The 14,456-nt window shown below is 38.3% G+C and overlaps 1 protein-coding gene across 1 annotated transcript; it reads left to right on the forward strand.

Moving 5' to 3' along the window:
- Window positions 1–3,059: 3,059 nt before the first annotated feature.
- On the forward strand, window positions 3,060–10,025 carry LOC116067314 (adenosine receptor A1-like). Its single transcript, XM_031323726.2, has 3 exons — window positions 3,060–4,017; window positions 7,231–7,525; window positions 7,682–10,025. Exons 1-3 carry the CDS (start codon window positions 3,677–3,679, stop codon window positions 8,063–8,065), a joined length of 1,020 nt encoding a protein of 339 aa, XP_031179586.1. The 5' UTR covers window positions 3,060–3,676; the 3' UTR covers window positions 8,066–10,025.
- Window positions 10,026–14,456: the final 4,431 nt, after the last annotated feature.

Consider the following 14,456-nt stretch of genomic DNA (forward strand, 5'->3'; position numbering starts at 1 on the left):
GTCAAGTGACTCTTTAGACTTCATCAGAAAGTCACATTAGTGGGTGTTTATATTCAGTTGAGTTCAGTTTTGATCCTTTCTTCTTACGTCCCATCAGGTGTATCAATAACACATAAACATAATGCATAGGGCACAGTAATAGCTTAGATCAGCGTCATTATGAACAGGAGTCTTGTTTTATTTCCACCAAGGTTTCTGTCTCTTTTACACAGCTACTGTGGACGAGTCAATCTCTGAAATAGTGTGGCTCATTGGTTGTATATTGCTGGGATAAAACCTGACAGAGATGCGCCAGATGTTCCTTCCCTCTCACTATCTCTACTATCTCCTCTACCGGGGATTTACAGAGATTTGTGATACTGAGGTACTGTATCTATTTCACTGTGGTAAAGAGGTTTTGTGTCATTGAGTAAGGAATTGCTGCTGTGACTGGTTGCATGCAGGCTTTATGAATCACATACTATAAATACCATAGTCAAAGATAAGACCTTTCAAGTCCTTTTAAATCTGTCGAGATAATGACAAAAAAAAGTCCACACAATTTGTTCCACACTCAATTTCTTCAGAAGTGGGATGTACGGCTTTTAAACAAAGACAATGAGTCAAACATAACATCATTCAGATGTTTTGAGCCAATGTGCTCAACATATAAAACCTCAGTAATGTAGTCAGGGAGGCCTCACCACCCACGCGCTGCCTGGAAGACACAGAGCACCTTGTTTCCTAAGAAAACATTTAGATTTAAGCGTTAGATATGATTGTTTTATTTTAAAAATATGAACAAATATTTAACTAATAAACTGCAAATAAAACATGAATATTAACCCAAACTGGATTATTTCCTGTCCTTGTGCATTTGTCCATTTGGGAAGCAAATATTGTATGATATGAACTAATCCAAGGTTACTTAACTTTGGTCATGACACCTAGATAAAATTCATCAAATCAAATCATTCTTTATTTAGTGGTGAAATGTGGCGAGTATGTGAGGCAGCACCCTTGTCAGAAACTCTCCTGTAAGTTATAGCTGTAACAAAACAAAAACAGTTTAACTGTTGTTATATGGTATTGAGCTCCAACAGAAATCAAATTGTAGGCTAGACATAATACTGTATATAATATAAGAAAGGGATGGATTCCCCCCAAAAATCAAGACACATTGCTTCGTTAAAGTACATGATTAAAAATAAGTGTATCAACCGCACACCAGTCTTAAAGTAAGTCATACACATAGACAACTGATAAGCACACACATACAGTATATATACACACAAAGAGTAGGACAGCAGAAGAGTAGACAATTGGCTTATATTGAACCAATATGAGACTTATCCTGGGCTTATTACCGCCAACTTCTTTATCACACTTTCCTGGTAACAGTAGGAATAGAACCCGAATGCACGACTCTGACAATGACAAAAGTTAAAAAAATTTTTTACCCACCACAGAAAGGTAGATATAAAGAGGCGCCGGTGTAGATGAATGAGCTGTGGCCACAAAAGCAAAAAAAACTAAAGTCCAAAGAGAACGAGCCAAACATAAGAAACAAAAGACTTGAAAAGCAACTGAACAGACAAGACGAGCTAGAACAAAGGGGGAGACAAGACTTAATACACAAGAGGGGACATGTGAAACTGGGCGGAGAAGGTAATCAACAAAGGTAGGAAGCACACGAAGGTGGGAAGTGAAGAGAAATAAAACAGGAAATAGAAATGACAGACACTGAAAATACAAGCACAGCCTTAGTGACGGGTCCGGGATATGACGTGCGTGCCCTTTTGATTGTAAAAAAGTGCGAGAACACCTTTACCAAAATTGCCTATTCTTATACGTCATAGAGCCAAACAATTACCTTATCATGGTTTTACCTTTTGAAATTCTTTCCAGCTTAGGAATGAAGTGTAGTATTTAATTATTTATCTGCAAGAGGTTGCTCTAAAAGAAAAAAAAAAACATTTGCCTCAGGATTTCCATTAGTTGAGTGTCCCTGGTTTTTACCGAAAAAGGATTGATGAAAGTCAGAGAGGAGTTACTGTACAGACGAATGAATGAGGACAGACATGAATCATTCTCAGACCTTCACTGTAGTCAAGGTGAGAGAAAGAGGCCTCAACAATTATCATTGTCTATCTCTAAACAGGTTGTCAGAGTATTGGTCTGTATTTTTGCCACCCAGATTAGAGAAGATGGTTAAAAAAAACTGCAGTCCCATTTGCAATCAAATACAATGCAGATGAAGGCGCTACAGTATCTGTATGAACAGTATGTCTTTATGCTTCCCATGTGTCATGTGTTTGCAAAGTCATGCCTCTATGCAACTTGTCTATCAGTCTCATTTGCATCTATATTGTTTGTATGTCTTCCAGCTGAGTCCTGCTGAAACCAAGCTGATGCTGTCCAGTATTGATTTATTGAGCCACACACACTCCTCTTTTTCATGCATGTACATAGCTCTATATTTTTATTTATCTTTTTATCTCACTCAATTCTCTCATATCTCCTTCTTTGCTGTCATTACATTTGTGCAATACTGTAGGATACACTTGTCCCTTACTGTTACACACAATCCTCATTTTTAATATAAGTATACAGTGCTATATTTTATTCATGCCATCCCATCTTATCTTACATCTTATTGTCATGTTATGTTATATGACCATGCTCTTATTGAGGTGACTATGCTTTTATTGCTGAGCTGACCCGTTCTCTCGTCAAATACTTTATTGTACGGTTGACCCTATAATACAACTTGTAACTCTCCATCCAACACAAAGTATGTACCCATTTGTCTTCATCCAGTTTCCTGTCTGTGCACAGTGTCAAAGCTTCACAAGTTTATAGTTGTACCCAATCTCACTTGAGCCTGCAACAAGTCACACTGAGGAAAAGCATCAGGGATATACAGAAGTGGTGGTTAAATATGGTCTAAATGATGAAAGCATGTGAAATATTCCGTGTATTTTGCATTGCTTTAACTAAGTGCATCTTTGACAATGGCTATAAGATGCACATGCAACATGAATTAGTGTGTGATCTTCTCCTCCTCAGTAGGCTATGTCCACCCCCATAGAGGGCGAGCTTTCAGGCACGTAACTTTGCAGAAAGAAGATAATGGCCTTTTTATAACAATCTGGACTCACTGGGTGACATAAACTGGAATTATTTCACAAGAAACATTTACAACGAGGAAAATAAACAACTAAATAATGTCCAAAATATAGGAGCTAAACCCTGCTGGAGTAGCCTGATGGCGCAATTATCCAAATGACTCAGTTTCAGCAGGAAATGAGACTATAGTTGCGAGTAATTCTGTTAATTTTCCTTTGACACATGCCTGACATTAGGAAAAGCCACACTGTCAATCTGTGATTCATTCGGTATCGGTCCTGTCCCTCCGCCAGCAGGACGGCAGGGGCCACTTCATTCTAGGAATCGCCGCTTCGGACCGTAAAGAGAACAACTCCTGCCTCTTGCGCGCAGCTCGATGTCCTGGACCCGGTCCTAAAATACTTCAGATCAACAGACAGTAGCCTACCTCTACCTCTGTGGGGACATAAAACATGCGACACCTAAGTCGGGGTGTCTCAGTAGGTGCCCACAAACTCAAACAGGGAGCTCCCTCGACGTGTTCAAGCTGTTTCTCCGCTGAGCGCACACTCTCCCAGAAACCGTGAACATGCCTTCGGGTCTGTCTTCCTCTAAAGCCCTCTACATCGGGATGGAGGTGGTGATCGCCGTGTCCTCGGTCATCGGTAACGTGATGGTGGTCTGGGCTGTGCGTATTAACCGCTCTCTGAGAGATACAACGTTCTGTTTCATCGTCTCCCTGGCCTTGGCTGACATTGCGGTCGGCGCTCTTGTCATCCCCCTCGCCATAACCATCAGCATCGGACTCCAGACGCACTTCTACAGCTGCCTGCTGGTCGCCTGCACAGTGCTCGTCCTCACTCAAAGTTCAATCCTGGCGCTCCTGGCCATCGCCATCGACCGCTATCTGAGAGTGAAAATACCCATGAGGTAGGCCTAAAGGTGAATTTTTCCAATATGTTGTCTCATTTGCCTTTGTGTCTGGGCTGCTGCTCGGACCAAGGGCACACCACCAGAGCAGTCGTGCAGGATTATCAGTTTAGTTCCAACCAGAAATAGAGTAAAGGTGTGTCTAATCATTTTAGTTAGTTTACAGTAACATTAGGGCTACATTAATCTGCATTGACATCTCTGCAAGATATCTTCTGGAAACTACAGTGTGGCAGAGATAAAAGTTAGTGATTTTCAAGACAATGGCATTTTATATATAAATTCAAATTATATTTAGACTCGTTAATTCATTAATTAGTCATGTATTTATTTTTTAACCCCTTAAGTATACATCTCCATCACATATCCCAAATATAAGTTGTAAACTGAAACAAAGTAATATAAAGAAAATCTTATATTATCAACTGCCCTCTTCTCAAGATGAATAAACAACACAGATTGTCTGATTGTTCAATATTTTCCTCTAAAAATAATGATACTGTTTTTACATGATTCTTCAAGTCTAAATATGCATTTTAGACATATAAGAGCTGTTGAATTTTACATCTGTGCAGACGCCAGCTGTTTTACAGCCTGAATGTACAAGAAGCATTGGAGGTCATATATGTTCTACCTCTTTACTTCTGAACTGGTTTGTTAATAACTAAGTTCATGGGAAACTGACATTTCTGTTACATGGTAACAGATATTTTTAAATTGTAAATGTTATCAGTTAGCACTCTTCTTATCTGACCCATAATTATACTGAAAACTCAAGTTTCCACTTGAAGTTGGTTAATTGGACAATGAGAATGAACAGAGGATGCATGATTGATCAATAGGCTCATGGTGGCTGGTTGATTCATTGCATAATTTCTCAAGCTAGAACCAAACACACGCAGAAACATGCACACTGCACTCTGTCACTCAGAGGACATTAACAAAGGTTGCAGTGACACGGAACAATACAAAATATTGTGTAGTATGATCTCAATATTATCGGCTTAACTGTTATTGATCAGTGTGCTACAAGGTTTCTCAGCCCTTTTCATCACACAGTACTAAATATAGTGATGGTACAGGGTAATGAACAGTAAATATCTCACACTTTTCAAATTAAAAACAGGACAACTTTGAGTATGATGTAGAAATATTTGTATTGTAATGATTATATATATATATATATATATATATATATATATATATATATATATATGTGTGTGTGTTTAATCATATTCTGTTTGGTCATTTAAAAAAAAAAGGCAGAAAAAGGTGGTCTGGTGCTCCCCCACAAAGAAAACACCTTTTAAAGAGTCACAAATCTCAGAAAATTACTTCTCACCGCTGATCCATTTTAGCCAGATACTCCCATCTGGACATGATCAGAATTTAAACACCAGTGAATTGTATTTTACTGTCTTGTGCTAAGTGATAATATGAGTCAGAAATTGAGTCCCTATCCCTAAACCATCCCTGGGACTCTAGAGTGACAGAGTTTAAAAGGCACTGATTGCTTTTTATAGCAGCGGTGGTTTGGAAGCACATTGTCATGATAAGGGTGCTGTGTGTGAGCTTTGAAAATGGCCCATGTATTGCTAGTGTGCTTCGCTGGAGGATGGGATTTAGCTGGTGGGAGATGAGGATTGAAATCCCACAGGAAAACAGAGATAGATGGAGGACAGTGAGTCCAGAAAGTAATATTTGGCAGAACGGACAGCTGCTCTGTATGCAAACAGACCGCTGAGCTTTACAAGCAGCTGGAAAGAGAGTTAACGCGAGAGTTAAAGTACACAAGTCGAGATAAAAACTGTCACATATGCCTACTTCTGATTCTCTTTAAACATCCTTTGAGTTTATCATAATTCCTGTGTTGTGTCTGCCTCACCCTAACTGAACTCCTGAGTGGTTATGTGTGCTTTGTGTGACGCAGAGTGAAAGGCAAAGACAACTGAGAGTAAGCAAATGAGGGGGACTATTATTATTATTATTATTATTACATTATTGTTTAGCTCTGGCACACATCTCAGTGTGTTTCTGTGTTAGTGTTAGCAAGGTCAGCCAGGGAGCAGGCATGATAAGAAGAGAGAAAAATGTGCTTCACATGTGCTGTAAGAGAGTGAGAGTGTGAGAGTAAGTGCCTGAGATTATTTATCCACCCCTTTCATCTGATTGAGTCAGCACTTACTCTTTAGACATAAAGGTTGACTTAGAAAAATCAACAACCAACTCTACCACAGGAATGTTTCACGTCTGCTCGGCAATGACTAATTCAGACCTGTCCAATAGCTGACCATTGTGTGGGAGAGACAGGATGAGTGACATCCTATTAGACCAAAAACCTGCAGACAGTTATGTTAGGCAACAACACACACAGTTTTCTGAACAGCAGGGATGTCTTGCTTGTGTCTGCTTTATGTTTGATTTGTTTCTGAGAACACAGCAGTGATTTCCAGAAAAGAAGATCAAACTGAATCTATGTCACCTGCTGCCATCCTACACAGAAATAAAAAAGGAAATGGGAATTAAAGGACAAAATAACTGAAACAGTTTATAATACAAGTCGGTCCAATCAAACAACCCCACAAACTACAGGCTTAAAGCATAGCTATGTAGTCTAACTTTTGAAAGAAGAAATAACTCTTTCTTTTACAAATGGAACATTTAATTCATAGACAATAAAATGCACAACTGCTCAATTCAACACACTGCCACAGCATTACATGGTCTGGTATGACCAGTAGCTTATGGTTACAAAAAGTGAGCTAATGTTAGCAAACTTAACTGTAGCTAAATATTGCTCTATAAGCCAGTTTGTGACTTTATGACTCTTTTATGCTTTTGCTACTTCTGGACTATGTTTTAGCATTTACTATTATCCTGTACGTAATTTTCAACTCTTGTTGAACAAAAGTGTCATAGGTCGTGGTTACACACTGTTAAGTCTGTTCGAGATCGGATCTAGCTTGCATTTGGATCCGATCAGCCAGACCACATGGCAAGGTGGCCTGGATCTGGATCTGACACATCCAGTCACAAAAGTCGCATTGAAATGACAATTGTAACCACGGCCATTGTGCTTTGAAACAACACCCCAAAATAGAATTGCTAACATTAATGCTTCACAAAGGAAGTATTTGTTGTGAATCTTTTGCAGTGAATTACATGTTGTATTGGACTGAATTAAAAACAAGATCTTCTCCCTTGTTGCCATAGCTACAAGCGGGTGGTGACTCCTCAGCGAGCTGGCACGGCAGTATTATTGTGTTGGCTGGTGTCCATCATCGTGGGCCTCACGCCCATGTTGGGCTGGAATAACCTTCAGTTTCTCCGTGACAATGGTTCCCTGGTCACTGATGACCTCTTGGTTACCTGTGCGTTTGAGACAGTCATCAGCATGGACTACATGGTCTACTTCAACTTCTTTGGCTGGGTGCTACCCCCTCTGCTCCTCATGCTCGCCATCTATGTTGAAATTTTCTACATGATCCATAAGCAGCTCAACAAGAAGGTGAGGTCTTTGTCGTCTTGTGGTTGCTTTGTTTGATATGCAGCAAATAAAAGACAATTATGTTGCTATTGATATATTTGCTACAGACATCCTGTGGACTGATTATACTAAAGCTAAATGTGTACGCTGACAATCTTCTCCTTTATCTCTCTGTAGGTGACAGCTAGCCACACAGACCCCAGCCGTTACTTTGGCAAAGAGCTCAAGCTAGCCAAGTCGCTGGCCCTTGTTCTTTTCCTCTTTGCAGTCAGCTGGCTCCCTCTTCACATCCTGAACTGCATCACCCTCTTTTGCCCTGCCTGTGAAAAGCCGATGTTCCTTGTTTACATCGCCATCATCCTTACCCATGGCAACTCGGCCGTCAACCCCATTGTGTACGCTTTCCGTATTAAGAAATTCCGCACGGCATTCCGTAAAATCTGGAAACAGTACATGCTTTGTCAGGATCCAGTGGGTCGGCTTCCTCAAAGAGGGAGCCAGAGAGGACAAAGTCATGAGAGAAGGCTAAGGCAGAATGATGATGATGATGATGATGTGTGACTTTTGGCAACTAATTGGATTACTGTGTAACTGTTAAGTTTCACTCCACTGGTTCACAGAATGGACAAGACTCTGGCTTTATGTTCATGCTCGAGGGATTACTGGTCAGAACGGCCTTAATGGCATTGAAGCATGTCAGAGGGATGAAAGAGATCAGGGAACTCGATCGTGGACCGTCCAGCACACTCTAAGGAGGGCAGAATGACCAATAAGCATGGAGACATTATAAATCAGACTTTGATTTAAATAAGACTGATTGTTTATTTTTCCAATGGCTGACAAAATGAAGATGATGCCATATGAGATAAGGGGCTTCTCATCAATTTTCAACACCAACCTGTTGAACTTGAATAACTAAGTGTATATCTGTAGCACATTCGGTACAAGAGTAGTGTATGCTGTATTGTATTTTCTGAATTAAAACTCACGGCCTTTTTTTAATGTGAATAATCTCAAATATTTAAGCATTGTATTATGTGCCTCATTTACATGCTTAGTTATGTGGCCTTAAGAACAGGACATGTAATGATAGGAACTAAGTGCATTGTGTTAATAGTGTGAATCTGGTAAACCAGTGGTGGGCAAGCAGGAAGTTTGTGCAACCGGCTGGGTGCTCTGAGATGGACACAGGATGGACTGTATGCTGGCTGCATGGATAAAAAAATATCCAATTGACCCATTTGGAATTACAACACAGGATCTTTGGTGCGATTAACGTGTAGTCTGACTGCACTAATGTCAGTTGCACAGTAACCCATTAGACTGATGACCCTTACAGATGTGTAGTGCTATCCAGCGCATGTGAAGGTTATGTTTTTTTTAATGTTTTTGAGACCATTTGACTGACAGATACTAGCTAGTAGTTGTAGCAGCTGAAAACAGCAGTCATGATAAAAGAAAAAAAACTACTTAATGCTTAACTACATGGAAAATGGTCAAAAACTGTGGAGCTACCTATTAGTAACTATATAGCTGTAGCTAAAGGACTGTGAATCTAAGGAATGTTGGAGCTCCTCCGTCCAATAAGCTTCATTTTAACCCTGTAATGTACCTCTACTGTACATGTACCACCAGGCCCTTTCCACTACCAGCAGGTGTTTTCACCTTTTTACATTCCCCCCCCCCAATTCTTTGTGCCGAAGTAGGTATACCAATGTAGCATTATCACATCCTCTCTGTCATTTCCGTTACGGGCTGACATAAAGTCATATAGTATTGCCCTTAAAAATGAGTTTTAGAAGATAATTTGAATGAATACATGTTGAGATGGGACTGCTGACAATTATAATATCTACTGTATGTAACTAGAAGATACTGTATAAAATTCCCCTCACTAAGCCAACACCTGTTTATCTCTGACACGTCCTCTTACAGCTGTTGATTGAGTAGGCAAATTGGGAAATCCTTCAAGCATCTCATTAGATTTTTTTTAATGACAAATGGAGACAGGAAGGTAAGCAACAAATGTACCAGCATATGGTGAGCCCTGATTAAAATTCCTAATGCTATACGTGCATTAGCAAGGGGAAGCATCAAAACCCACTCAGTGCTTTATGACAGAAATAGCATCTCACTATCTCCCCATGCTTCTCTGTATCAAGGCTAAAGCCATCAGTGGTGAGGGGCCATTTTTTGTGTGCGCATTGATCTTCCATCTTAACATCTGGAGGTTATGAGGGTGTAGAAGTCCAGGGGTGAGGTAGGACAGGGTGGAAGGATTATTCTGTTTACAAGGGAACCAGATTAAGTCTTTTTATGAAAAAAGGTAGGCCAAATTGCAACAGAAGCAAACTCAACTGATTTTGTATCCTCAATATGTCCTGAGTAAGGAAAAAAAGCCCAGAAGAATCCCATTAGGGGAAAGTTTCGAAAAAGACCCAAATGTAGCCTATTAATACGTCTATTCATTCTTTTTCTCACGTGAATAGGGTAAAAATGTTAACCTTTAGATATCAGAGTTGATTACTTACATCAAGACAAACAAAAAATGTATTACAAGTTTTTTTAATTGTTTGTTAACATGGGCAAACGGTGCATAATCTAATTACATATGTGCTAATTTGCATAAATACCACAACGGATCTAAACATTGGGTATATCCAGGTGAAAATGTCTTGTTGAATCTTGTTGACATCTTACAGTAAAAGACTTAATGTTATGGTCTGAATGTAACCCATTTAGGCTACCCATGAACATTAGATACATAGAGGCAGGAAGAAGTACTTTAAACTAGCCTTTATTAATTATTATTGCAGAGATGGGGCTGGGTCTGAGGGAAGAACAGGAGACAAGGGTAAGGAGAATGCAGAAGACAAAAGGTAGGTAAAATAAAAAGTGGCTAGATCAAACAATCAAATTACGTACACACCACTAGAATGGCTGGTTTAAAGTACTTCTTCCTGCCTCCATATATTTATGCTCATGGGTAGCCTAAATGGGTTCCATTCAGACCATAACATTAAGTCTTTTACTGTTATATGTCAACAAGATTAAACAAGACATTTTCACCTGGCTATACCCAATGTTTAGATCTGTTGTGGTATTTATGCAAATTAACACATATGTAATTAGATTATGCACAGTTTGCCCATGTTAACAAACAATTTCAAAAACCTTATGTAATACATTTTTTTGTTTGTCTTGATGTACGTAATCAACTCAGTAATTTTCATGGTGATATCGAAAAGTTAAAATGTTTACCCTATTCACATGAGAAAAATAAATGAATAAAATAAAATGAATAGGCGTATGAATAGGCTATATTTGTGTCTTTTTCGAAACTTCTGTTGCAATTTGGCCTAGGTTGACCCCCGTTTTGGCTTAAAATGACTGGACTACTGAGGAAGTCATCAAGAGTTTACGTCTCTGTGGAGGTCAACAGAGAGGCCACCATGTTGCTTTCCCATCAAATAAACAAGCCTGTTAATGTGACCCTGTTGATCTCTGTCTTAACTTCTGTTGCATTGTGTGTTACAACATACAGTAGTATATACACACACACACACACACACACACACACACACACACACACACACACACACACACACACACACACACACACACACACGTCTTCGCCAGACTAGTGTACTCACTGTATTTCCAATGCTGCTCTTGTAATAATGTTTCCTTGTGATTCTTTCTCGCTTTGTGATCCTGTGAAATTCTTTTAAAGCCACTATGTGCAGAATTTGATATATGCTGTATAGCCTACAAGACATGTACAAAATATAGCATATTTCCAATTATTTTTCTTTGTAGAATAATGAGAAAATTGGTGCAAAGTTTGTTTGTTGCTTTCTGCCCATTCATTCTGTCCTTGGGTCAGACCAATTTATGCGTGGGGGATTGGGTTGAACATGTCTAACACAGTGTCTTTTTTATACTACCACTCGGGGGCGCCATCAGGCATTTTTTTAATTTTACACATTGTGGCTTTAAGTCCTGTTTCTGTTTATTTTGACTGAACCAGTGTGATAAATTAAACATGAAAATATAATATATAGCCTAGATAGAGTACATGTAGACACTGTTCAAAAATTAAGTGCTGGAGGTTCAGAGCAGTACGTGCTAATGTGGTAAATAAATACATAAATAGGTCAATTATGAAGTCACAACACAAAACTCTTAATCTTGGCTGAATGTAAACATTATTTCAATGCAGTATACGTTGACTGATGTACTGTTGGAAAATACACTCAAAAACTAGAGAAAGATAATAAAGTTGCTTTTATGGACGCCGACTAAGAATTTGATTACAGGTATTATTGAGTAGTTTCGATATTCAACCAAAGTTCTTTGTAGGTTGTAACAACACATCATATATCAAATATCTCTTTCTGTCAAACACACTCTGATAAAGACAAGTCAAGTCAAGTTTATGTATAGCCTGAAATCACACAATCTTCAAAGTGTATGACATCTTTATGATACAAAAACATAAGTCAGTGTCTATTATGAAATACTTTTAAACATGATCTTATAAATTGACATTAATGAGATGTTTGTTTTTTAACTTTCTTTTTATATATATATATAAAACTTGTATACAGGGGAATAATGAAACGTTTTTTCACAGCAGTCATTTTGACTTGTCAACCACAGGTGTCTCCGATAACATTTATTGTGTCACTGCAACAGAGGGCGCCATCGTTAATGTTATTGGATCCACCTGTGATTTTCCTGCTTTTACAAGTCAGAAATGTCTGCTGAATCTCATTCATTTGGGAACAATAAACACACAGGGGGTGCTGATGCTAGGAAGGCTATCAAGGTTCAGTTTATGTTTTTATGGCAATGAACTTAAGCTTCATTGTATAAATAAACTATTTTTGACAGTTTTTGTTGTATATAAATGAGGTGTTTATACTTATTCTAAATGAATTATGGATGGATGGATTATGGTACTTTTAAATGGAAACACAGACTTCAGTGTCTGTTGGAACTATCCACCCTTTAAATACAGATTGCATGTCTTTCTAGGGGCAAAGACAATTTTCCCCTGTACCCTGTAAAGCCTTAAGCTGTGGACCTACCCCAGCTGGTTTCCTACCTGGTGGCTTGCCTGGTCCAGAACTCCCCTGCCATGTCTCACAGAGTTAGTGTTAAGTTGGTGCAGACTGCCAAAGAGCAGCACGGGGAGAGGTGTTGCTGTGCAAACAGCTCGACTTTGGAAGTGGTTGTGAATACCTGCTACGGGCCAAGAATGCAATGGCTGTGTAATACTTCAAATACATGACAAGTCTTTAAACATACCTTTTTACTGGTGCATACAATGCTAAGCTACTAAAATAATAATTGTTGACTTATTCACATATTTATACATCATGTTTTAATGTTAATGTGGCACAGTAAATCCTCAAGCTTAACTGTATCTGTGGATGGCTATCTTACCTATAGGCCAATAAGCCTATCATCAATGTTGTGTAAATAAAAAAAAAATTAAAAAGATTTATTTACAAATATGTTGGATTCATGTTAATGTATATTTTCAGACATATTTTAAGTTCATATTTTTTAAAACTATTGAAAAATAATTTGGTGGCCCTACTGCAGCAACTCTGAGGACCCCCTAGGGGTCCCGGACCCCCCTGTTAAAGATCTCAGCAATACACTATGGCTGGCATATTTCACACTGACATCTGGTGATTGAAAGTGGTCAGTGCTGCACTCTGCTGGTTACTGCGCAGTAGTGAAACTATGTATGAGGCAACACAGGCCTGTGGAGAGAAAACTTAAAGATGAAGAAAAAGTTTTACTTACATGTTGAAAAAAGAGTTCAGGTCTGTGTACTACCAAGTCTACAAAAAACAATGTCAACACTCCCTTATCTAATATTATTTGTGTAACTAATTGATGAAGACATGCTTTGTCAGTCTTATAAAGTACTTAGTCCTCATGTAATTTAACCTGTCATCAAAATATTTTTTTACCAACATGTTTTCTGTGATCCAGTATTGAAAAATACAGATTTAATGGATATGTAACACATGATTGTCCATGGTCAGTATCAGATAAAAACCATAGATAAAAACATATTTCCTAACTAATTTCATCTTCACAAGGGCTTTTGAATGGCATGTTTTGACTTTGATAATAAGCTTGTCTCTGTATTTGTAGCACGTTTCCATGGAAAATTGGGCTTATTAGCTTATTAGTTTTGTTTATAAAATGCTAACATGCTTGTGATGAAATGGGGAAAAAAAAGCATAATATCTCAATGTCATATCCAGAATGTCATAATTCACAAATAATTTTTGAAGTTTCACATTTTTATTGAAATCATTAAATTACAAAAAAAGAACAAGCTGCGAATAAACGTGCTGCCTATAACATATTTAATTTAAATTATTTAGTGGACTTTGTGTTCCCACAACCCTGCACATGTGTGTACAACCACTGTCCAAGCCAACACATCTTTAACTTATCAAGATATAAGATATCAAAGTTTCCAAATATACCAAATATGTCCCACTTTAAGTTAAACCAACATGTATAAAGCAATGCCATTGCATGTGTACATTTGGGTTTAAATATTTCATTTCATTATTACATTATGTGATTAACACATTTAGCAGACCTTTAAGAAAATCAAGGATAATAGCCTTAGACATATAAGAATACCCGTATACATTTTGTGGAAAAAGGAAGCATTAGAAAACACATTCAAGTAATTGAAATAACAGCTTGATTGAGCCCCAAAAAGAGCACATCCTGATCAAGTACACACATTTTAGACACATATGGATGCCAAAGTGTGAACATAGTGGGTTTAACAGCTTAATTGTAATCTTTCACTGCAGAAATTACAATAACAATGACATGGCAGAGTCTTTCTGGCACTGATTTGTATACTAGAAGGCAAGCAAAAAGAAACACATCAGCCAAATTAAAT

Source organism: Sander lucioperca, chromosome 6 (assembly GCF_008315115.2).
Source record: "Sander lucioperca isolate FBNREF2018 chromosome 6, SLUC_FBN_1.2, whole genome shotgun sequence".
In the NCBI taxonomy this organism is placed as follows: Eukaryota; Metazoa; Chordata; class Actinopteri; order Perciformes; family Percidae; genus Sander; species Sander lucioperca.